Below are 26657 nucleotides of genomic sequence, written 5' to 3'. Positions count from 1 at the left end.
GAACAGTTTGCTAAACTTTGAGGCATAAATTAGGGCTTAAATTGATAATTAGTGTTTTCTAATAATCTAAATCCACAAAGTAACTTGAAAATAAAACGTAGCAATTATTATAGCAGAATATAAAGTACACAATTTGTGTTTGAGATGTCATGGAGTACGAAGTATAAAGTACGAAAAGCTACCTCAAAATTGTACTTCAGTAAAGATACTTATAGTTCATAGCACTGAAGACAGATGAACTAAAAGGAATGTCGAACGGTGTCTTGCCTGTCGTATCTTCAGGTTGGTCTCTCCATCCAGGTTGGAGGTCTCGATGTAGCACATGGCATGTGGCTCGCTGTCGGTGACAACAACAACACAGCGCTCGTTAGTGACCACATCAACAGGCTCTGTGCGTGACTGTAGTCCCCAGGCGTTCGTTTCCCCCATAGCCTTGTTTGACTGGCTTTGGCCGGGAAAAGGTATGCCACCTTCTGAAGTGAAAACCTGGGACCACAGCGATGCGTGGAGCCTATATACTGTAGAGTATAACAACAAGTGGGTGCGTGGGGACTGGGGAGTGGTCCCTGACCTGGACGACAGCAGCACGAGGTCGGCAGGAAGTGGGTCCCCATCGGCTGCTCTCACTACATCCCCCACAGTCACCTGCAGAGCACACAGCACACCAGCAGGGGGAGACAACACACACACAGACATTTCATTGACCTTCCAAAACTGTGTACAAATGGAAAAAAAAAGTGTTTCACTTACAAGCATGTAAGGAAAGCTACATGCTTCAAAATAATAGCATGATGCAAGCATGCTACTTGATCGGCTATTTTTGAGGGCCTCTCCTCCTATATTCAGCTATTAGTGTAGATTTCCGTCTTAGACAAACCCATTGACAATGAATGGAGAATTTACTTCATATGTGGACGAGCATAAGAGAAGAGAATTAACGTCATAATTATGTGTCTGAGCAAACACACATGTTGATGATGCACTATGATAAGAGCGCCCCTCACTTCCAAGGGTGTGATTTTTGTAAACTAGGTCCTGGACCTCACACACAGAGTTTTGTTTGTTTTTTAAATAGCAGATCTACAAAATCATGACTTTTTGCAAGCTTATAGATTGTAGAATAATGAGCTTGTAGTATATGTGGAGCTTGTTGAACCCCAATTAAGAACAGTATTAGATTTCCAAGACCTACCTTGGCCCAGTCAACACTCTCCCATGTCCCACTGCGCAGAACTGGAGGAGGAAAGGACATTTTAACATTTAATCATTTTATCAATCAATGACTTCATCAAAATAGGATGGTCTTTGATCTTTAAAAAAGAAATCATGCCAAACGCTGTGGCATTCACAACGCTTTTGGCTCATAGATTGATACTTCGACAATGGAAGTCGGGGGAAACCTCCCTCGTTCAAACAGTGGGTCAAAGAGGTTCTCTCCATGATTCCCCTAGAGAAACTAAGGTACAACCGTAGTGGTTCTAAAGATAGATACATTATGACTTGGACACCTTTCAGAGAGTTTGTGGAAAGTATACCTTTCACTTAAACCCATATTCCCCTGTACAATCTGTTACCTCACACACCAAATCTGACATTGGGCGACCTCTGGTTCGAGGCCCTCAGTAAGTAGACAGTTGGATATAGAGCAATTTACTATCTAAACTGAATGAAGGATACAATGTATGTAAACTAGATACCATACCCTGATGGAAAATGCTGTTTATTTTTATTTATTATTATTATTTTCTTCTTACTATATTCATTAGTACTTTCAATACTAGTTTACTGATTACTTTTACTGTCTTGTACTGTCTGTCTTTGTTGTATTTGTCTTGTTCTGACCTTGATTGGGGGGGAGGGGGGGATATTTACATGTCGGATACAACAAAAAGTACACATGTTTATTCATTGCGGCATCAAAAAAAGTGTTTAAAATAAATAAATAATAATAATCATGCCTTTAGAATGCAGTGAGTGCCTGCCGTGTTCAGTGGGTACAATTTCCTCCCCGTCAGGTGGACACCTTGCATGTCGACAAAACAGTTCCCGTTCGGGAAATGGTAAAGACAACCTTTTCATTGGTTCAATATTCACCACAGAGCGGGGTCGAGTATTGTATAAGATTGTGTTGCAGGTTAAACTTTTTTGAAGATTTCATAGATAGCTTCGTAGACTTGTCTGACAGCACTATCATCAGTGCTGTCAAAGTTCCTTTCACACAGAGATTTTGACGTCCCCCTAGTGGGGGCGTAAATCTGGGGGCCCCTGTTGATGACCCATGATGTAGAGATGCAAGGTTCCTGCCCCGACAGCAACGATAAGGAGACACTAGAGACAGGTAAGCTTTCTGGACATCGTAAATGTAAAAATAATAAAGCGTGCCTGACCTTTGGCTTCTTTCTGGTTCACCACTCTGTCGGCTTTGTGCCGCTTCTGTACACAAAACAAACAGATGACGTATAGTCCAATTACTGCTGCAACTAGACATCATACAGTACGTGGCTACGTAACTCAGTCAACTGTGTATGCTGGCTGTGGGTGTGAATGAAGTGCTGCTATGATAGACTGACTGACCAGGGATCAGATTACTGCAGCACAATATATGTGCACCAGTCATATATGGGGGAACATATATCCGCGTTAGTCAAGTGAGTCGAGAGCAGAGCACACTCACTCAAAACGAATCAAACAAACTGTGGAAACTCTGTGGAATCAAAGTGCACTGTGGCATGTGATCATGGATTACATATTCACTGAGGTGAAAACACAATTGTCTCTTGCTGTATAGGCTACCACAGCTGACATCTCGCCTATACTGTGGTGGTAGTCTGTCTGGTAGAACAGAATATTGATTCTATTTTATCAACACTTCCTGTTGTGTAGCACTGGACGCACCTGGCATAAATGACTGGACTACTTTCATTACTGTAAGCAATTCAATTATTTGTTGTGTTACTTCTGGGTATTTTTTTTTTTATTGCATCGGGGTCTAATCACCCGGCCGGGGTTTATTTCTCAATAATGACCCCATTCATTATCCCAATTGCCGAAAACCTTCTCATTTTGAGCTCTGAGTTGAGTTCTTGTGTCTTAAATGTTAGGAAGTTGCTCCGCCTCTAACTGTGTCACAGTCACTCACCAGGTCTTCAATGATCTCCTTGAGAGCCGCCACCAGGAGGATGAGCACCAGAGGAACCAGGGTGGTCCATCGCCCCGTCGGAGACACGTCTGGGATTTGCTGCCAAACGGGAGACACGAAAACCAAAACACACACCATGGACATAAGAACTTCAACTTCAACTTCAAAGAACTTTATTTTTCCTTTCGGAAACTTCTTTTGTGCAGTGGTAAAGACAACAACAGAGATCACAATATACACAAACACAGATACTATATAAAAGATCATAAAAACGGCTTTTTAAGAGGAACTACTTAAAAGCATAATATATTAAAAATCTGTTCTATAAGTACTAATAATTAAAAATCTAAATATTTACTGTATGCAACCTATGCGTTCACTATAGTCCATCAGGTGGAAGGGGGGGGGGGTTGTTGTTAGGGATTCCAACGAGGGGGGGGGGGGGGGGGGTTCAGCCTAGGTGTTCAAGAGTCTGATGGAGGTGGGCACAAAGCTAGCTGAGCCCCTTTTTGTGAGTTTTGATGCTCTGTATCGCCGGCCTGAGGGCATTAGTTCGTAGTGGTTATGGAGGGTGTGTGTGTTGTCCTCAACTATTTGAGAGGCCTTCTTTATTGTCCGTTTTTTATGGATGCTGCTGAGTGACTCCTGGTTCCTCCCAATGATCTTGCCGCTGATCCTAACCACCCTGTCGAGAGGGTTCCGGTTGATGGCACGCATCACACCAAACCATGATGTGATGTTAAAGGTCATTATGGATTCTACAAAGGACTTGTAGAAGGCCTGCAGGATCGATGGTCGGACCTGAAGCTTCCTCATCTTCCTGAGGAAGAACAGCCTTTGTTGACACTTGGAGTGAATGTTCTCTGCGTTGGTCTTGAATGTGAGCTTATGGTCGATGGTGGTGCCGAGGTATTTATACTCTTCGACACGTTCTATTGCCTGGCCATTTATCTCTAGGGCCGGAGGTGGAGTGGGCGGGCCCTGCCTAAAGTCCACCAGCAACTCCTTAGTTTTGCTGGGGTTTAGGTCCAGGAAGTTGTTATTGCACCACTCAGCAAAATAGTCCATTACCCCAATGATGCGGTTATTGGTGTTGGTGGTATCGACAATAACCGTGTCATCTGAATATTTGATGAATAGCATGTCAGGGTCTGGGCTGCTGCAGTCATCTGTGTACAGGGTAAACAGGACTGGTGAGATGACAGATCCTTGTGGTGCCCCGGTGGACACAGTCCTGTTAGAGCTGTAGTTGCCATTGAATCTGACGGTCTGGTGTCTGTCTGTGAGGAAAGACAGAATGAGCAGTATGAGGTGGGAGTTGACATTCATCCGGAGGAGTTTCTGTCCTATCAGGTGAGGCTGCACTGTGTTAAATGCACTCGAGAAGTCCACAAATACCATCCTGACAAAGGACTTGGGCTTCTCCAGCTGTGCGTAGGTGTGATGCAGCAAAGTTATCACTGCATCATCCGTGCCTCTCTGCTGCTTGTATGCAAACTGGAGTGGGTCTGTGAACCCACTAACCTCCCTCTGTAGCTGGGGTAGAATGAGCCTCTCAAAGCTCTTCATCACCAGAGATGTTAAAGCTACAGGGCGGTAGTCATTATTGCAGGTGGGGTTAGTTTTCTTAGGGACTGGGCAGATGGTGGAGGACTTCCATATGGTTGGTATGGAGTGTTCAGACAGGGAGCGGTTAAAGAGATTGCAGAAGACCTCGGCCAGTTGTTCATGACAGACCTTCAGTAGGCGCCCACTAATGTTGTCAGGGCCCGGAGCCTTATGGGGGTTTGTTCTCTTGAACACCCTTTCCACCTCCCTTGGGTTGAGCTCTAGGTTGGTGTCGGTCGCTGCGTTACACAGGAGTTTGGTGGTCAGCTCCTCCCTCTCCTGAGTGAAGGTTTGTGTATCAAACCTGCAGTAGAAGCTGTTCAGGTTCTCTGCAAACTCCACACATTCCTCTGCTCTTAGATGGGATGAGGGTCTGTTGTTTTGCAGGCCAGCGAGTGTCTTGACACCTTTCCAGGCATCTCTGGCTTTGCCCTCCTCAAAGAGCCTTTCCATTTTCTCCTTGTATTCCCTTTTGGCCTCTTTAATCTCTTTATTTAACCTTGCCTGAATCAATTTAGCCTCAATCCTGTTACCAGAGGTAAATGCAATTTTTTTCTGATTGAGTGTGTGTTTTAGCTTCTTTGTGATCCAGGGTTTATTGTTTGAGAATACTTTAACTGTCTTTTTTGGAATAATCATGTCTTCACAAAAAAGAATGTAGTCAGTGATGACCTCAGTAGCCTCCTCCAGACTGGTCCCTTCTGTGAATGTTGAACAAAACACACAGGTAACGGTACTTCCTTATATCACTTCCCCTATGCACCCATAACCAACCACCAGTGTCCATTCTAGGACCAACCACCAGTGTCTATTCTGAGGTGAGACATCTCTATCTAGTGTCCACCACAGTACATTGTCTTTTGATGATCGATATGGCAAGGGGCCATGGTAGCTTTTATGGGAGTCCCAACTATTTCAGGCATGAAATGAAATGAAATGATGACCATTTAACATGCCCTCTCCCAAAAAGGTAATACATATATCACTGGTTATTTTCCAAATTGGCCTGGAAAAAACATCTATCAGGAGATCACAAGGGGAGGTAAATGTAAATTCAGATGTTTTTTCCTTTTTCGCCATTGTACTTAAAAGTACCCAGGACTTTTTCCTGTTATGCTTTTAGCCTTAATAATGTCTGACTGTACCTCGTGCTGATTACATTACACACTAATAAAGTATTCAATCAATCAATAAAAAAACACTGGTATGTTCAGTCAACTGAGCAGCTCACTCACAGGGGGGAGGAAGGCAGTAGCCGCACGCACACACGCACGCACACATGCGTGCATGCTACACAATATGAACCGAGTGGTATATTATATTGTTAGTATAATACTACCAGTCTTACCTGCAACAGAGCGATGAACAGGAAGAAGGAGTTGGCGGCTCTCCGGAACTGAGCGAACAGGAATCGAGGCAGGAAGGTGAGGACGTTGTACTTTGCAGTGCTACGTAGGCGTGGAGGAGGAGGACACCACAGAACCACACACACATCATGTCACTAGGGGTGCAATGAATCAATAGTTTTGATCAATTTATTATAAAAAGTAATTTGCTTTAAGAAAATACTTGATTTGGGGTATTATTTCTTTTTATTTCCCCACTCTCTCTTTAATACAGTGAAATACAACGTAAATGGATAGCGATGTCCAATAGCACAGTTTCCACTTTCAAACTAGAAGTCCCTATTTTGGAGCCTGAAATCCTGAAATGTTCCCCACAAAATCAGTCTGGACTTCAACCCATATCCCATTAAAACCGTCTGTGCCGGTCGTGGTGTGCCAAATAGATTTGTTTGGGAACCTTGTCACGAAAACGTTTGAGAACTACTGATTTAGAAGGCATTTGTAGAATACCGGTAAGTCTCAGGTCTTAATGGGATACAGGAGATGATTATCAGAAATAACAACAACATGACCAGGCCAATCAGGGACAATCATTGTAACAGCTGTTCTTTATTACTTACCTAACTGTATTAGTGCAGAACTTGGTGCATTGAGGCTGGCTGAAGAGGATGAGCCTGACGTCGTCTTCGCTCTGTGACGGCGAGTCATCCGTGGATGCGGCCGCATCCTCTGTCCTCTCATATCCTACAAACGGGAAGCAAGGTTATTGGTTATTATTATAAATAAATAACTCAAACTGGAATTGAGAACAAACACAGAAAAAAAAGATGATAACTAACTGAAACTGTATTGTGTGTTTACAAACTAAAACTAATTAAAGTCGGACAAAATGTCGTTAGTTTTAGTCTTTATCCCATACACAAATTGTGTATGAAATATATCTTTAACTGTGGCAGTTTTAATTGTGAACACCTTTTTTGTATGGTTTATTTTATTATTACACAATACCTTTTCTGGCATTTGTGAATCTCGCCCCTGACAAGTGACAAATTATTAAACATGTCACAATGTTCACAAAATTAAATGATAGTACCAAGTATCAAAGCAGCTTTAAAAACTAAATTCAATGGATAAACACAAGTAAAAACATAAGTAAAAAAAAAAACTATAATACAGTAACCTTGTGGCGAAGGACTGTCCATTCAGGAAACATGTAGACACTCCTTCATGCATGATTGTCTATGATCCTAATGGCCATTACTGTACTCTCTGTGTCTACCACTCCTTTTCTCTCCATTTGCCTGGGCTACAGTCAACACCCTCTTCAAGCGAGAATAGATACATGGATTAAGTGAGTTGTCCTGTATAGACGATAAGCAGTGGATAATCCAAGTAACAGATCAATTAACCGATAATCGTAAAATAATAAATACATAAAGATAGTCGAAATACCCCATCTACAAGCTTTACAACGCGGCAAAACGCAGAGGGAAAGCGAGCTTATCGATTATTCGACTAATAAGAAACAACCCAAACACACTGATAGAATATCCAGCCAAGACATTCGATAAGCCTTGACGCAAGGCGTATCTCGAAGCTCTCCGTGTGTAGAGTTATACTAGACGCTGTCAACCGGTCAGGCTAAGGAATCAGTGTTTGAAAGTGTAACAGCACCCTGGACAGCTCCTAATCCGCTGCCTTGGCTGCTTAACTAATTAGCTCAGGGTGTGGTCTGGTGCTTCAAGATCCTCTGGCTTACATGACTGGATGAACGGGACATGTCTTTTACTTTGTGGTAACTAAAGAGTTACACATCCAAATACTCAAATTACTTCATTAGTACTTTCAATACTAGTTTACTAATTACTTTTACTGTCTTGTACTGTCTGTCTTTGTTTGTTTCATTTGTCTTGTTCTGACCTTGATTGGGGGGGGAGGGGGGATATTTACATACAGCAAAATGTACACATATGTTTATTCATTGCTGCATCGATAAAAATAAAGTGTTACAAATTACTGCAACCTCGCCTCCTCTGCCCTCCATGGCAATGGAGTGAAATTGGTGACCTTTAAGTATGGGACCATCTTGTGGAGTACTAACACATACCATACCGTAGCACATTGAGGTCGTGCAATACGTGATCTGTTGATACAAGGACGTTATGCGAAGTCCGTAAGTGGGTCACATATTGTAGCAGGTCAGTCACCAATTTCACCGTAACACCACCATGCTGGGGGAACCGAGAAATCTGAGTATTGAGATCCGGCTTTTGTACTTTCAAATTCACTTTGGGAGTCACACTGTTGGAACTAAACTGAAGAATTGTACTAGACCTCTACTCACTAACATTTCAGAGGTTAACATTGTGTTCTTTACTCAATTACATTTATTTGGAACATTTAGGTAGATTTTGATTATTACCACAAATTATAAATCAACGAATTAATTTGGATTTTAGGCTACCCAGCTGCATATAAAGTCATCAGGTGACCGGGGTGAGAGACATACAATGTATACATAAATATATTTCACATCAGATATACTGTATTTTCACATTGATTTTCTTTTTTCTGTTCCTCCTTGTGTCTGGAATGTATCATCAGTATCATATCCGTAAATATCAGTACAGCTTGTTTTTGAGACTTTTACTTCCACTCTTCTTAATGGGGAAGCTGCATAGTCTGGCAGATTGTCTGGGTTGTGGAGTGGGAAATTTGGTATACGGTAGTCTTTTTTTATGGCCTAAAATATTGTCTATATACATACATTCATGAATCCCCTTGCTGACCGTCAGCTGTCAGTATTGAGCATTTTTTATAGGGGTTTCTTGTGACCCTACCATTAACATTCTAAGGCAAAAATGTCCAACTTTCCTTATGCTTTAAGTAGCATGTGACATGTCAAACTAGGGGGTTTTCATGATTCTGAATCCATTCCAAGCTTTAGTTTTGCACAAAAAACAGCCATAGCCACTTGCCCAAATGTGCCCAAAATGTGCTGCCCTCATCCCATTAAGTGACCTCATCATATGTTGGCTATGCCGTAGCCGTTATGGCTAAAAGAAAACGGCCATAGACGCTACGTTTTTAGCCCAAAGACGTTTTTTTGTGCAAAACTAATGCTTGGAATGGATTCAGAATCATGGAAACCCCCTATTTTCACTGTCTACTTAAAGGAAAGTTTGACATTTTTGCCTTATAGGCCTATAGAAAGTTAATGGTAGGGTCACAAGAAACCCCTATAGAAAAATTGCTCAATACTGAGCAAGTGGATTCAGCAAGTGGATTCATGAATGTATGTATATAGACAATATTTTAGGCCAATAAAAAAGACTATATACCAAATGTCCCACTTTAAACAAAAGCCTGTTGGCTGCCGGACAAGCAGGGGTTCAGCTCAGGATCATGTAGTGTTTACCGGTAATTGCAGACTACAAATGGGGTCCTTGACCTGTGGTCCCAGTACACCAGGAAAACGTGTTATAAAGATGATAGATCATGACTTACTTTAACCTAGCCATGACTTACTTTGACCTAGACAGACATGGTTGTACATGACGCTCTAGACCTAGAATGCCTGTGATCATTTAATTATACTTAATTTTCATGTGAAATACTGTACGTTCTGTATGAAACAACAAGAGCCGTTCTAGGGCTAATGACGCTTGTACTGTCATGATTATGACATGTTTCAGGGCAAACTTTAACCTTACAGTGTTTTCTACTTCAGTTTGACAAAACAAATACACATTTTGTATAAGGTACAGTAGTTTACAAACATTAAAAACACAAAATGTATGAGAATAATACATATATATCAATTTAGCAGTCCTTGAACATGATTGAGAGCCACTGCATGAATGCATGGTAATAACAATGTAATGTACATAGGTTATATATTGTAATAATAATGTAATTTAGGCTATTTATTGTTATCCAGTGGCAACTAAGTGAGGGGCTGAGGCTGAGCCATGCTATATTAACAGGCTCGATCCATATACCTTTGAGTCGTGCGCGGAGGTCAGACAGGCTTCTGCCAAGCGGCATCACGGCTCCGTGGAGCCCGGCGAGGGGCTGCTTGTTGCGGGCTTCGCAGCCTTCAGATGCCGCATGTCAGTCAGCACGGATCTCCAGTCCGGGTGAAACGCTCCAGCAGGCTGTGTCAGTCAGTACTGTCACCCAGTAGGGTGTCACCCCTAAAGTCACACCAATAAATGTTCCGTGTCGCTGTCGCATATCACGTTATTGAAAATCATTTAAGCACCAGGATGAGGGAACTGCAGTTTTGTTACTGACGGTTAAGAAAGACTCACAGACTGATTTAGCTTGCTGTTTATTTGTTGTGTAGCTCTTCTTCTTCTTCTTCTTCTTCTTCTTCTTCTTCCTCCTCAAGTTTCTCTTCTTCTTTGCGTTTAATACTTAGAGCAATTACTCATAAAGAAAACACTACTGCCACCGTGTGACATAGAGCAGTGGTTCCCAAGCTTTTTAATGTCAAAGGCCCCCCAAATTGACACTAATTAACCCACGGACCCCGATTTGAAAATATGCCATAAGAGAATATTTTTACGGCTCTAGCAGTGATTCTCAACCCTTTTAATTTCAAGGACCCCCAGTTTGACATGCATTAATAGTCTACAGACCCCCATTTAATGGAATTTCTATCTCTGGGACCCCCAATTTATTTTGTAAAATCAAAGTTAATTTAACTCTGAGAGTGTACAAATGGAACAAAATGTATACACTCTCTGAGTTACAGACCCATAAGGGTCCATTTGGTTCCTAACTCATTTAGCTGGGGACCCCCTGGAACTCCCTCAAGGACCCCACTTTGGGAACCACTGACATTGAGTGAATTGACACTCCACGCACGTTTTACAAACACTTAGAAGAATGCATTTATATTTTAGTAGCGAGTAGAAGACCAAGACCAAACTCCTGATATCGTCGTATGTATTTGTGTTGACCACCAGAGAGCGCCGGAACTCAATATTATTGGGGGGGGGGGGATCGAAACGCCTCATGTATATATCATTATGTATGTAAATCGAACAATTCGCCGTTATTATTCAACATGATATGGTATAATTACGTATTTCACCATTACATTTAGTGAATAGGACTGTGTTTTCATCACTGTAAAGGAAATTTCCTTTTCACCGCTCTTTCCAATTTCTTATTGGAGCATGGTGAAATACGTCATCAGTGTAAACCAGGAAGTAATGGAGGTTGAATCATAATAGAGTTAAATATTTAGTTATTGGTGCGTTAAGAGTTAAGGCACACGTTGCACACTTCATTAGAGTCTAAAAGGTTTTTATGTGGCTTTGAGTTTGTTTGTATTTTTATGACAAACACACCATGAAACTCTGTGGTATGTTCCAGAATGAGCTGGCTCTCTCTAGTGGCGTTGCGGTATCGCTTCTCGGCCTTTTGGCTAAGATCAAGTGTAGTATCTGTTCTTATCAGTTTAATATCTGATACGTCCCCTACCCGGGGACCATATATTAAATTGATTTTTGGAACTGGGAGATGGAATAGGGGCTTGCTCCGTCCACTCCACGCATCGACCTGGTATTGCAGTATCTCCAGGAACGGTGCACTCCCCTGACATGTGAAATTAAAGTATGCTATTAGTTTAGGTTCGTAACTCCATGGCCATTCATGGAGGGATTTTTTTTTTAAATTATTATTGTGAGGTGTTTGTTTTTTTTGTTTTTTTTAACGGTATTTTTATTCCGTATATTGAGTATATGCAGTGACGGAGACAACTCAGCTCCATATGGAGATCTAAGGGTTTGAGGTCAGATCAGATGTAGAGTTGTTTGCTGGCCTGCCCTGGCTCCATAATATACAGTATACAGATCTAGGTGTCTTCTCCATATATGGCTATCCATATATTTGATGAGGTCAGTGATCATTCTAGTTTCCTCATAATGGAGACGGCCGTCACGGCCATATATATATGGAGCGTGTTGTCACTGTCAGTTAATAGTTGTAGTTGTAGGCTATTATTATATTAGTTTGATAGTTTCTATCTTTTGCCATTCTCTTCTGTAGTCGATGCTGCAATCCCACATCTGCACTGAAGATGGCAACAATGATACAACACGCCTGCGATATATTACTGCCAACGCCAGAAGAAGACAGCCACATAAACACACGTGCAATCCACAGACAGAGCTGATCAACAGCAGCTAAATGTCAACATCATGGGTAAGAGAAAACAGAATAAATCCATTTTCACAAGTCTGTCCAAAAAGCAGAAGAAGCACCTGAAAGAATTTGGAGAAGAGCATCCGTTCCATGACGTGTAAGTATAGTGCACGTGGACCTGTGACTAGAATACACTATTATTATTGGTAGCTCGATGTGCTAGCCAGCCAAGTAGCCTTGGATTAAGAATGACTGATTCCGACATTATTTTGTTTGTGCATACACAAATGTCAGAATCGATCTGATCGGACGTCTCACATTGGTGCATACACAATTAATGTCAATGCTAGCCATCCAGACAGTAGCCTCTACTAGAACAGTGCGAACCAGGGGTTTCGATTAGCCCAATATGTGCCCTCTCGATCCGTATACGCTCATTCTGTAGCTCCGAGAGCTACAGAATGAGCGTAGGGAGAGGGCACATATGGGGCTAGGGTTTCGATTAGCCCTAGGCCCCTAGCCCCTCTCGGAACCCTACATGAAGCTTTTATGAAATTTGATTGTCGCTTTAATCAAAGTGTCAGAAACTTTACTACATTTGGGTTCTGCTTGCGGGGCTAGATTAGCCCTAGAATGTCTGTGATCTTCAGTGTGTCGTCCACAGACAGTTAGTCTTAATTGTATTGAGTTGTGCTTTCATGTGAAATGTACCCATTCTGCAAACTGTTAATACATACAACACCAGAGGGAGTGCAACAAACCATGTACAACCCAGATTCGGCACAAACAAGGGACTAAATTATTTTCGATCCTATGCCACCAAAATGTGGAACGCCCTACCAACAGTCATTAAGACATGTTAATCCCTTGACTCCTTCAAAACTGCTCTCAAAGGGCACCTACGGATGGCTGCAATTCGAAACTGGCCTCTGTAAAAGCTGAATTTTTATCTGTATTGTACTATGTTTTTGTATGGACGTGGTGTTGGGTGCCTGCACATATGCACACATGGCATCAACGCATGGTGTTGTGTGCAGGCGCCCTGCACTTTGTCCTTCTTTTATCTGTTGTACTATGTTTTTGTATGGACGTCGTGATGGGTGCCTGCACATGTGCACACATGGCATCAACGCATGCCGCATGGTGTTGTGTGCAGGCGCCCTACACTCTGTCTTTCATTTTCTTTTACCCCCCTTTTCCCCTCACTGTATATGTATTTTTTCCCTTTTTGCTTCCTATATGATGAATTCCTGTTCTGTTCTTTAACTACATAGAAGTGTCTATTTGTTTGTCTCTAAATGTTTTGATGAATTGAACAATGTGGACCCTGTTGTAAACAAGTGTAAGGCTTAATTGGGTCGTCCACTCACAGTTAACAGTCTTTGTATTGAGTTTGTGCTTGAAATGTACTGTAATTCTGCAAACTGTTAATAAATATTTCAATCAATCAATTCTAGGGCTAGGGTTTCGATCAGCTCCGGTCCATAGTGTTCGATGTTCTCGACACTATGGACCAGTCAGGCTTTGATCAGTGTGGGTTAAAATTATGCATGCATTGACTGAGAGTCCAATAGAGTACATTATTGCCAGGCAACAATGTACCATAACTGAATTCTGACATTTATGTTTTCACAGTGTGAAAGAAAGGCCTGAAAGGACTCAAATAATAGACCTGGTGAGTACTCTACTGATCAACCTCTACTCCTACTCTAGCCGCAATTTGCAACTCTAGATTTTTTTATAATGGGATGAATCTAGAGTTGCAATACCCTCCATTGACTCCCCACTCATCTTTTTTGGTTTGCGATCTGCTTGTCTTAAACGACGTTAAACTCACCAACATTGCGGCTGTAGTACAAGCTTGAATTATCCTCTTTCAATCTGCTGAGCTTGTTTTTCATAAAAATCCACCGTAGAGATGTTATGAGCTACTTTCTGTCAAGACATCCTCTGCAAGTGATTCTTTTTCCAAGTGTTGCAGTTTGAAAGCACTCGTTTTTATTAACAGGTCGCGCTGCTGCCTCCTGCATTATGTGCAAATTCGAAACAGGTGGAACGCAGGGCCGTTGAGTGACGTACGACGAGTGCTTCCAAACTCCAGCACTTAAAAAAATAATCACTTGCAGAGGATGTCTTGACAGAAAGTAGCTCATAACATGTCTACGGTGGATTTTTATGAAAAACAAGCTCGGCAGATTGAAAGAGGATAATTCAAGCTTGTACTACAGCTGCTATGTTGGCGAGTTTAACGTCGTTTAAGACAAGCAGATCGCAAACCAAAAAAGATAAGTGGGGAGTCAATGGAGGGTATTGCAACTCTAGATTCATCCCATTATAAAAAGATCTAGAGTTGCAAATTGCGGCTACTCCTACTCCATTAACCACTTTCTTTGGACAAATTGTGAAAATAAAATACACTTTTGATCTTGTAGATCCAGTTTCCATATTTGTTCCATATTTCTTAAGTAGTAAGTAAGTAGCCTTGCCGAGCCATGAGGCCCATAGGGCAGGAGCCCATCTCCTGTTTCTGTAGCGTGAGGCAGCTTGACACCCCACTAGTATGTCGCAGGGACTTACCCCCAAATCCAACCCTTGATGCTGAGTGCCAAGCAGGGAGGCACTGCAATGGGTCCTTTGGTATGACCCGGCCGGGGATCGGACACTCTAACCACAAGGCCACTGAGCTGGTGTAATGGTTTGATTGAATACTTTATTAATAGTTTAAAAGCACAGAAGAGTACAATTTAATACTAATAGGGTGTTGTATGGGTTGGGGGTGGGTCACTACACCATGTCATGTGTCACTGTCACAGCACATTCCTTGTATGTACATGTGTACAGTACAGTACACCATAATCAGAAATGTGCACTGCTCAGTGACAGACCTAATTTTAAATGGAAAGATCACTTGAATGGAAATAAACATAGAGCCAAAAAGTGTAAATGCATTAGTCCATCATGTTATAGCCCATTTTGTAACACTTTTAACTTTAATTATATAGCATTTTCCAACTGTATATTTAACATCATATGCATGGAATGTTTTACCAGATCATCATTGTCAAATACTTTATAACATGCAGTACTTATCAGCAAAGGGTGTGTACAAAGCAACGTCATGTCATCCTCTGTGCTGTAGCCAGCTAGCCCTGAGCGTTCTGGCAACGGCAGAGAGGACGAGGAAGACGAACCCGATGAGAAGACGGCCTATCAGAGGCTGCTTTCAACTCTCGACGACCCCGCCAACCATGACCACAGTGAGGAGGAGGAGGAGGAGGAGAGCACAGATGACGAAGACGAAGAACTTCTTGAGGAAGGCAGGTTATTTTCCAGGACATCTTGGAAAACGCAGACCATTCTTTTCTTTTCTTTTCTCGTCGACAATCCGTTTATGTACTGCGATGAATTGACGTATGTGCTTACTGTAAGTCGCTAAAAGCCTAAATTAGACATAATACATATATAATGCATAACAGCAATAATACTAATGTTCCTGTTGAAATCACTGCTTGCCGCCAGGAGAGGGGGATGGAGGTGAAGATGAGGAAGAACTTGATGACGAAGCTGGAGGGGAGGAGGGAGTGGGGAAGGAGGTGGCAGAAGGAGACGAGGAGTTCATCGACAAGGAGAACGAGGCTCAGTTCTGTCTGGAGACCAACGTCACTGCTGAGGGAGATCAGGAGGAAGACCAGTGCACTGCTGAGCCAGACCACAGTACAGGTAAAAGTTCACATCTTCTGACAGTTTGAATGCAATTTATTAGAACAGAATATCGTCTCGAAAGTGTCCACAGAAACCTTTCAGGATTCCAAACCTTACAGGATTCAAATTCCAAAATAGTGAAAGTAGTATGATAGTTGGGTGTTAATTTACCCCCAAAAAACACAAAAAGTTAGAATGTGGAGATGGGAGGTTTCTGCCCGACAACAGCGATATAAAACGATTGTTTGCCTAGATGCATGTTATTTAGTGTGTGTGTGTGTGTGTGTGTGTGTGTGTGTGTGTGTGTGTGTGTGTGTGTGTGTGTGTGTGTGTGTGTGTGTGTGTGTGTGTGTGTATAGACACTTGGCTGCAGCATGTGGATACTGAACTTGGTGAAGATGATGTGGTGAAGATTACCTCTGGCACTAAAGCCAAGACTCAGGTCAAGGTAAGGTATTATTACAAAAAACAGTATTTCTGTAACACCTGTAACATCATGAAACTGTAATGTTAAGAATTGTCTCACAAAACCATTAAAAAGCTCATTTGTAGGGGATGGAAGGACTGTATGGGTAAAATGTAATCTTATACCTGCCATTAATATTTTTGGTATAGAGCACCGAAGTCCTGACGTCACTGTCGGTAGAGGGCATCAGTCCCCAGGTTCGTGTACTTTTTATTTGCATTGTAATCTCCATAGGGGGATTTTAGATCGCCTCATATAAGAACTGTGTTTGAAAAATAAACCGATCACCATCAGCATCGACTGAAGGTGGAAATGTACAAATATACCCAAAGAGTAACAAAATAAGCATTAGAAACGAGCCAAACAACCTACATTTCCGGGTAGGCGGGTGGCTGCATAACAGAAACTGAATGTTAATTAAGTTTATTTTTATTTTTATTTGATTGATATTTAATGTTTCGATTTGAGTCACCACCAGCTGAGCTTACGTCAACGTGGAATCTCAGGAACACAATGTGTTGACAGCTGGGCGTGACGTATATTAGCAGCGACATTGCCTTCATATGTACTTTCAAGGCTACTAATTCCATTTTCTCCAGAAACTGGCTGAATCAAATATGAATGGACATCATTAACGACGCACAGCCTCCCTTGACAGAAAGGCCGGGGTGGTCGGTTTATGTTTCAAACACATTTCTTATATGAAGCGATCTAAAATACCCCTATGGAGATTCCAATGCAAATAAAAAAATCACACCCGTGTGAACTGACTGGTGCAACCCCCCTCTCTCTCTCTCTCTCTCTCTCTCTCTCTCTCTCTCTCTCTCTCATATATTAGATATTAGCAGGCAACAGTGCAGCACTGTCTCTCTCTCTCTGTTTCTGGCATAACAGCGCCCCTACTGGTACTCAGTCATACTGGTGCTCATTAACGTCCGTTGCTCTCCCCAGGTTGGCGGAGGGTGTGTAGAGCCCAGGATCACATTAGATAATTGACACAGGGGTGAAAAATGGGTTACAAAATCGTGGGATAAAAATGTAAACAAAGTAACGTTCCAGGTTGCAGCTTTAAACCGGTCTTCCTTCCCATTGCCCGCAGTGGCCCAAACTGGGCACTCTTCTATGCTCCAGTCCCCTGGAGAAGTACGGCTCCGTCGGCCAGCGGAAGGACGCACGCCCCCCTGTGTTCCACAAGGTCCTGAATGGCCGCTGGAAGTCTCTGAACCAGGCAGCGGCGTCGGTGTCAGAGGAGGTCAGCCCTCTCCAGCTGGAGCTGCTGGCTCTCATGGGCTCCTATAAAGATCTCTACTTCTCAGAGTGCTCCCCCCTCGTCCAGGGCCCTCAGGTCCGCAGTGCCTACTGCCTGCATGCTCTCAACCACGTGCTGAAGGCAAACTCCCGCGTCCTGTCTCACAACGCCCAGCTGAAAAAGGGGCAGGCTGCTAAACCCGGAGCCGCGCCACAGGACGAGCCCAGGGACCAAGGGCTGACCCGCCCCAAGGTATAACTACACAATCATCTCCCCAATGTCCAATCCAAACGCACTGTACGCTGTGCAGTAGACGCGCGCAGTAAACGCATACGCACGCGCGCAAAATTGCCTGGTGTAGCTTGGCCGTGAAGGAAATATGACGTGAGGAGCATGAGGAGTAGACACAGTTGGAGACGGAGAGGGCATATTTTACGCAGTGCAAAGATGTCACGTTACCGTGGATAGACGTGTTTGAATGAGGATAAATGTTGGATAATTCATTTTGCACTCCTTTCTCCACTGTGCCTCTGCAATGTGCCCAAAAGAACTGTGTGTGTGTGTGTGTGTGGGTGCGACTGTGCGTGCGTGTGCGCCCACACACACACAGTCCAGTCCCTGTCTCCCCGACAACACACTGCTGCATCCTTGCACGTACCGTCACTGTACATCCTATATTTTTAACATGCACCATAGATTTCACTGTGTAGTTTATGAATGGAACACATTGATAAAGGTCCCTGCTACGTTTCCAATTCCTGCGGATGACATGAAGGAAAATGCAGCAAATAAAATATGCAACTTCTCCGCCCATTCACATCGAGTCTACCGAATTAGAGGTGTGAGTACGACCTAAAATGAAGGTGCTCTGATTTTGGGCATGTCATTATAGGCAAAGAGAGTGTCGTGAGACTAATTCTAATGCTTCGTGTTGGTGACAGGTGCTGATTCTGGTCCCGTTCCGCGACGGGGCGCTGCGGGTGGTGCAGACGTTGATTAGCTTACTGGAGACGCCGGGCAAGAAGATGGACATCAGCAACAAGAAGAGGTTCAAGGATGAGTTTGGAGATGACGAAGGGGACAAGCCGGCCAACCTGCACAGGCCAGACGACTACCATGCCATCTTCTCCGGCAATGTGGACGACCACTTCAAAATAGGTTCAATATACTGAACTGTTACACTATTATATCATAATCATCGTCAAATAAAAAAAAGAAAGCCAAAATAATAATAATAGCTCAAATTTATATAGCGCTTTTCTAAATACCCAAAGCGCTTTACATGGGAACACTAGGAACAGACTTTATTAAGAAGAAAAAACAAAGCAAAACATAACAGATACAGGGTTAAAAGGATAAACGAGACCTCAGCTGGGGAAAGCTATCCTGAAGAGGTGGGTTTTGAGTGAGGTTTTGAAAGAGTGGAGAGAGGGAGCAACTCTGAGATGGTTAGGGAGTTCATTCCAGAGTTTGGGGGCCGAAACATAGAAGGCCCTGTCCCCCCAGATGCGGTACTTGGCCTTGCGGACCTTCAGGAGGTTGGCTTCACTGGATCTGAGGGAGCGGGGAATAGCAGATCTACAAGCTTGTCGATTTCTTTAAAGGATAAAATGATTCCATATGTCATTACTTTCTTTGTATATGATCTAACCTGTGCAATGTTGTATTACGAAGCCTTAAAGACGATCTGAAATTTCATTTCATTTCAATTCATATCAAAGTTCCAAAGTTAAATGCCAAAATCACAATTCAATTGTTAATCGCAATTATTTGTAATCGTAATCATGCTAGTACTTTACTGGTTAAATAAATACGTTTTTCTTTCTTTTTGACTTCTATTCCACTCTTCATCTACCATGTGAAGCCCTCTTACTGTCTTGTTGTCTGTCTCCACCAGGCATGTCCATCCTGAAGAGAAGCGTCCGTCTCTTCGCTCCCTTCTACTCGTCGGACATCATCATCGCGTCGCCGCTGGGCCTCCGCACCGTGCTGGGGGCCGAGGGAGAGAGCAAGAGAGACGTGGACTTCCTGTCCTCCATAGAGCTGCTGGTAGTAGACCAGGCAGACGTCTTCCTCATGCAGAACTGGGAGCATGTGTTGGTGAGAAACATGGCACACGTCTAATGTATTTAGTGTAAGGCCTACAGTTAGTCCAGATGTTTATTTGGCAGTGACGATGGGCGCCCTATCCTTCTCACTGTGGAAATGTCTAAACCACAATTCATACTGTATGAATGTCTTACCCACATTATACACACATAAGACTTTGGAACAAATAATGCCTTTTATAGAATAAACTACATTGCAGGAAGAAAAAAACCCACCATCTTCTACACTGGAAGAACATTTCAGGCGTTCTGTGCACAAAAGTAGCTTGTTCTTCAGATTTTCTAACCTACTAACATGCATGACATTTGGTGATTTGTTTCACATTCTGGTCAGCAGCTACTATGCATTCATTGCATAGTGCTTTTACCGTCACTGTCACGTTTAAAAAAAAATTAAAAACGCATGCCTCACATTGACGCCAAGATGAACCAGAATTTGTCTTGCGAGACGTCCCATTCCCAATGAAGTCCTACCTCCTGAGCCACTGCTGGTGTTGTGGTGGGTGGATGTTGTGTGATCACCTTCTCTGCCCACACAGCACGTGATGAACCACCTGAACCTGCAGCCACAGGCCTCCCATGGGGTGGACTTCACCAGGGTGAGGATGTGGAACCTCAACAACTGGGCCAGACACTACAGACAGAACATGGTGTTCAGCTCCATCCAGGACCCGCAGATCAACAACCTTCTGTCCAAACACTGTGCCAACTACCATGGACAGGTAGGAACTACTGCTACCCCACCCCACAGTCTGTATTAGGATATCGGCGCTGTCGGGCAGAAACCTCTCGTCTCCAGATTTTTTTTTTTTTTTTTTTGCTGTACATTAATGCCCTATTTCAATGGTTTTTCAACCAGTGGTCCTTGAGTGGGTTCCAGGTGGTCCCCAGCTAAATGATGGAGAGTTCGTAGCCAAATGGACCCTTAAGGCCTATTCATAGTCTGGATTTTCGGTGGTGAGGTGACCACCGCTCCGTTGGTGAGCTGACCACCGGAGCTGAAATAACGTTGAGCGGTGGTGAGTAAAAACAGAGAGAAGGGCTGGAGCGGTGGCGGTGGTTTGCTCTTCACCGCGGCTCGTGACGTCATGTTGTAGTTCGGTGCATGGTCACCTAACCACCGAAAATCCAGACTATGTATGAGCCTTTACAGATCTTTAACTCTTGACGGCGTAAAATGGAACCATTTGGTTTCATTTTCTCCCTCTCAAGAGTAAAAATTATTGTTAAACATTTGTATTACTTAACTCACAAGAAGTCTACAGTACACAATTGGAGAATGTAGAAGAATTGCACCACATCAATACAGCATGGAATGGTGGACAGAATTGTATCCAACAACAAAATATTCAAAGTTTTGGTTCTGAGAGGCAAAATCTCATCTAATGGTGGTCAAATGCAGACTAATGAGCTTTGCTATGAAAAAGGTTGAACACCACTGCTCTACTTGATCGTACTACAGCGTGACTCAAAAGTTGCAGATCCACACGCAACGTGTTTTGAGCTTGTATCTTTTGCTATTTTTAAGGGGCGCCTAGCCCCTTCTATAAACTGCTTTTGTCCCCACACGTCTCAACATTTGCCATTGACAATGAACAGAGAAATTACTAAATTCCACTAAATATGACGTAAATTAAACATTAAACGCCATTGACATTGAAGGGTGTCATATGTAAGCGAGCATATGACACCATGGCATATTCTAACCAATCACGTGTTGGTGGGAGCGCTTGGCCAATTAGGGACCACCGTATGTACCTTATGTAGCAATGTCAAATGTCCGCTAACATAAATTGATGTACGATGACAAGAGCGCCCCTCATTTCACACGGTGGGTCCGGAAAAGTAACGGTTTTGGGAATATGATAGACGATATTTGAAAAAGAAACTGGTTCAAGGGATTTATTGTCAAAGCCATGACATACTGAAAGTGTCATTGACACAGGTCAGGTATTCACACTGGGAGCGTCAAATGATCAAATCGTCAATTTTGGTTGTCATGTTCTATACATTGTTGTTGCTTTGCATTTTTTTCCCCCTGTACCTGCTGTCGTTAATGTCCCTCAATGCATCCTGTAGCCGGCCTTCTTCTACACAACGGCACATCAGTCAGAAAATAAACAGTCCACTTGTATCACTCATCCCGTCTGTGTGTTTGATACTTTTGTGTGATGCTGTAGTATGATCAAGTAAGGCATTCATTTACGTTAAAATACAGAGATAAGAGGTTTCTGCCTGGCTGCAACGATATAGGGCCTACTGTATGTAGAGCGAGAAAAGTGCTAAAATTCGCAAATTGATGAAAATAAAATGATACATGAAATGCATGGTTTGATGATGTTACCTCTGGGGCCAACATGTCATGTGCTTTCTTTCCTAGATTGTCACTAAGAATGTTCCCAGTACTGGTTCCATCTGCCAGGTTCTGGTGCAGCTGCCTCACGTGTTCCAGATGTTCTCCTCTGACAGCTGCGTGGACCACGATGCCAGGTAACGCAGCCTGATGCCTCCCGTCTGCTTCCTTTCTAGTTGCCATCAGCCTGCAAGGCTTGCTGGAGCCGGAGCATTGACTTGTCTTCTGCTAACACATTGTAACAGTCAGTTGACATATGCAATGCCAGTTGGTACCACAAGGTGGTGCACTGCTTCCTTTTTGGTTGATCTTCAGTGTGGACAATAATATATCTATCACTTCCATTTTTCTCACTCAACTCACACTTTGTAGTGTGTTGGCGCAGAGTAGACACACTACTGTACGTTATGTTCCCTTTTTGATTTATTATGTTAGCGCCATAATACCTGGCTTCATATGGTCGATGTTCAGATTTAGTTGGCTGCTAAATAAAATCAGCTTGGTGACATTTATCCGTCGTGTGTCAGTTACCTGGAACATCTGCTGGACCTACAGTATGCTACAAGACAAGTCCTCTACTCCAATCCCAACACATTACAATTATACATAGAATAAATGTCATGATTTTAAGTGTTTTGTAAAACCGTGCATATGTGCAGGATGAAAAGGAAAACAAAATGGCTTACGACAATACATCCATGGAACAATACAATGAATATTGTAAACAAGCCGGTAATACTGGTTGTACATGCTTGTTTATCGAGCATTTCACAACTCGGCCAATCAGAATCAAGATAACTTTATAGGAGAACTTTCAAGTGTGAGTCCTACAATTTGTCACACAAACGTTACTTACCGCGGTGAAATTTGTTCTGAATTTCACCCATCGCTTGGAGCGGTGAGCCGCAGCCGTGCCGCGCTCGGGAATCATTGGTAGTTGATCTGACCCCCCAATCCAACCCTTGATTGATTGATGCCGAGTGCCAAGCAGGGAGGCATTGGGTCCCATTTTTACAGTCTTTGGTATGAGCCGACCAGGGATCGAACCCCAACCTCCCAGTGTCAGGTCAAGTGTGTCTGCCCAGGGAGGACACTCTAACCACAAGGCCACTGGCTGTTTCTTTAAATTGATTCTCTGTGGTTACCCCCCCTCTCTCTCTCTCTCCCATGAAGGTTCCAGTTTTTTGTGGACAAAGTTCTGCCCCAGTACAGGGACTCGGTCATGTCCCACACCCTCATCTACATCCCCTCCTACTTTGACTATGTTCGGCTGCGCAACTACATGAAGAAACTGGACATGAACTTCACCAGCACGTGCGAGTACTCCAGTAAAGCCGAGGTGTCCAGAGCCAGGCATTTCTTCCAGAAGGGAGAGAAGCAGTTCTTGCTCTTCACCGAACGATTCCACTTCTATAAGAGGTCAGTTCTTCAACCATTTCACTGGTTGTTTGTGTTGTGTTCTTCAGCCTTATTTGCATTTGGATCTTCAATGAGGAAGAAGAAAAAAACATACTAACATTTTCTAGTTATATTGCTCTTACAGGTGACAGTGTACAGGTAACAGGTTAAAGATAGATAGACATAGAGTACTCTATGCTACGCCTACGGTATTGTCAATGCTTGCTCACTGGCACACCTATAAAATCTAACACACCCATGGATGCAGCCGCATTGCTTACTGTACATCACGCTGTACTAAGGTCAGCCTGCATGCTTGCACGACATCTGTAGATTTGAACCTGAAACGGAAAACAACTATTTAATTATAGTGGACATTCTTCTTTTAAAATATCGCCTGTCCGGTGCAAACCAAACTGTTACTTTTCAGTATTCAAATTCAAACATAGCAAAAAAACGTTTCGAGCTTGTAGATCTGCTATTTTTGATGCCCAACTACATTCATCCTAAAATCCATGATCAACCTTTGCCATCATCATAACACCAGATTTCTACCTCTGTCCTCTCTCAAGATACACCATCAGGGGGATCCAGAACCTGGTCTTCTATGGACTGCCCACCTACCCCCACTTCTACAGCGAGGTGTGCAACATGCTGGCGGCCGGGGGCAGCCAGGGAGGGGAGGCCAGCTGGACCTGCACGGCCCTCTACTCCCGCTACGACGTCCACAAGCTGGCTGCCATCACCGGCGGCCAGAGGGCCGGGCAGATGCTGCACTCCAACAAGACGGTGCACCTGTTCGTTACGGGCGAGAAGGACAAGGCTTCCTGACCTGGCTTCCACGATGGCTTTCATAATAATCAAGGGACCAGTTGAACAGAGGCCGTGGTGTAGGGCAGTGGTTCTTAAACCATGTTCTTGACCCCCCCCCCCCACCTTAACTCTGACAGTATACAAATTGAAGTCCATTTGGTTCCATTTCTTTACAGGCAGAGAGTTACATTAGAACCCCTTCAGGGAACCGTGACAGTCCCTGGGTCCCACTTTGGCCACCGAGGTTGAACCGGTTTCACTATTTAGTTTCCCGTCTAATTTTGAACGAAATGAATTGGTTCAGATCCCTAAAAAGTTGGTTTGGAACTGGAACCAAAAAAAATACTTCTTCTTGCTCTGAAGTAGGAACCAAAGTGGACGTGGCACTATTCAGGTTGGAAGATGCAGATGTGATATACTGTAAACCACCATTACATTATTTTGGTGGAAAAAAGGGGGCCTTTTAGAATCACTAGTGTAGGCCAGGGATTCCCTGACATTGTTTTTTCAGAAAACTTGGGTCAGGAGGATTTAAAAGGCATTTTTAGAATTGGTATCATGTCTAAATGGGTTAACCACTTGTACCCTAGCGTCCCCCTATTCAGGGCATCTCTTGTGAACATTCGACGGAAATGGCACATCCACAAACCCCCAACATGAGCTTATAGCCATTTTTGCTATTTGATGTACAACAAGTATATAGGGTGTAAGTCAGGGGTGCCCACACTTATTTTGACTTTTAAAATGAAGAGCTTGACAAGATTTACCCACCAAAGAAATAATTGCTGAAAAATACATAAAACAATATGTATCTTCCTCCCATTCTGTATGGGATTGGTAGGTTTTCGGGTTATTTGCCTCGCACATTTTTATATAACTTTGTAATGCTACTGATGCTTGCACAAATGCACACAACACTAGCTTCCAGTGGGGTTTTGCCTACTTTAAAAGTCAAGTCAAGTCACCAGGATATTTTATAATTTTTAGGGGGGTGTGATGTGTTCTACCTGCACAGCCTTTGAGGTCAACCTTTAGAGAAGTCTATAGTAATGAGTACTATCAGAATAGGGTGTCGTTAGTCCGACACGGCCCCGTGTTCATCTGTCATGATGCCCAGAATAGGGCATACTAGGGTCCATGTGGTCGAACCTGTTTGCAGTGTTTATGTTTTGCTGCTGTTTTTTTTGTCTTAATTTTTTTTTTTACCTACAAAGACATTTGTATTATTATGTTAATAAAGATTCAGATTTCACAATTTTTATTCCAGTGTTTAAATTGTCATTTAAACACTGCATATAGTGTCCACTGTTGAATACTAAGAAATTGCCTGTTTGTGTCCCGAAACCACACACTAACGTACTACTACACAGTATGCTATTTCCAGACGACTATTTTCTAAGCAATAGGGTTTCACTTCAGAGTTCAGACCTACTGACAAAGAAATGGTATAGCCTACTAAATGGTATTATAGTGTCTGTGCGATATTGGCACCTGAATTTAGTAGTATGCATCTCAAGTACTAGTAGCTACGATTTCTGAAATAATAAAATGTAATTTGGTATACTAAATAGAGGTTATGAGTGATGTACAGTAACATTAGACATGATCTACTTTCTGTCAAATCTGCGCAGGTGTTTCTCAAGTGTATGATGATGTCTTGACCCACATGACATCACAGTTTAGACCATGACTATATAGTAAAAATAAAGTTTACACTGAATTTAAAAAGTTTATATGGAATTAAAAAAAATCACACTGACCAATTGTCCCTTTTATGCCCATATATGGAGATCCCTGATGTTATCAAAGGGCATATATGGGCCTGGACATGGACAACTTGAGAGAATATCAGTTTCCTTATGTATATTGGAATTAAAATAACCAGCTTGAACCTGAGCATTCCTATTCTGGGATAAATAGCCAGCGAGGCGTTGAGAGCTGGCTCTGGGTTCACAGTAGATCGATAACTAAAATCGCCTGTGGCCTTACGGTATATACTGTATATTGCACACCTGCAAAGGCGACAGGTGCTACCGTGCTAGATGACCAAGAGGGCTCAAGGATCGGGAGGCTAGGTCGTCCAATTGCCGCGCCCTCGCCCCTCCCCCTCTCACACAAACTTGCGTCACCAGGCTATAGGCTACACAAACACACACTGTTTTGTGTTTGTTTATATAGCTCTGCTTTTGTTTGGAAGTAAAAAAAAAGTCAAACGACTCAAAATATACTCGACGTCGACATGAGTAGAGAGTAGTAACTTGTCAGTGTTTAAGGGTGGTGAAAGAAAAAGAAAAACAAGAATTATCTCCATCCTACCAT

General features: G+C 42.9%; 2 protein-coding genes across 3 annotated transcripts in view; one reads left to right on the top strand and one right to left on the bottom strand.

The window, feature by feature from the left end:
• Positions 1-10453, bottom strand: part of LOC308329921 (phospholipid-transporting ATPase IA-like) — a 41955-nt gene extending 31502 nt beyond the window's left edge. For both annotated transcript variants that reach the window (XR_013965425.1, XM_080784463.1), the window contains exons 1-8: positions 10095-10453; positions 6714-6837; positions 6096-6195; positions 3140-3238; positions 2388-2433; positions 1193-1233; positions 572-645; positions 268-337 (exon numbers count right to left, since the gene is read on the bottom strand). Coding sequence is in view for 1 of the 2 variants with exons in the window: in XM_080784463.1 (XP_080640589.1) it covers positions 268-337; positions 572-645; positions 1193-1233; positions 2388-2433; positions 3140-3238; positions 6096-6195; positions 6714-6837; positions 10095-10140 (600 nt within the window). In the remaining variant the exon portion in view is untranslated. The remainder of the gene's footprint in view (positions 1-267; positions 338-571; positions 646-1192; positions 1234-2387; positions 2434-3139; positions 3239-6095; positions 6196-6713; positions 6838-10094) is intronic.
• A 1799-nt stretch (positions 10454-12252) lies between these two features.
• utp25 (UTP25 small subunit processor component) lies at positions 12253-24772 on the top strand. The gene is made up of 12 exons (XM_080784468.1): positions 12253-12406; positions 13885-13924; positions 15389-15566; positions 15769-15969; positions 16311-16399; positions 17517-17918; positions 18608-18824; positions 19564-19766; positions 20314-20496; positions 22155-22264; positions 23301-23546; positions 24098-24772. Exons 1-12 carry the CDS (start codon positions 12306-12308, stop codon positions 24354-24356), a joined length of 2229 nt encoding a protein of 742 aa, XP_080640594.1. The 5' UTR covers positions 12253-12305; the 3' UTR covers positions 24357-24772.
• Positions 24773-26657: the final 1885 nt, after the last annotated feature.

This window comes from Protomyctophum bolini (assembly GCF_963924005.1).
Source record: "Protomyctophum bolini genome assembly, chromosome: 15".
NCBI classification, from domain to species: Eukaryota; Metazoa; Chordata; class Actinopteri; order Myctophiformes; family Myctophidae; genus Protomyctophum; species Protomyctophum bolini.
This window is presented reverse-complemented; position numbering and strand designations above follow the sequence as displayed.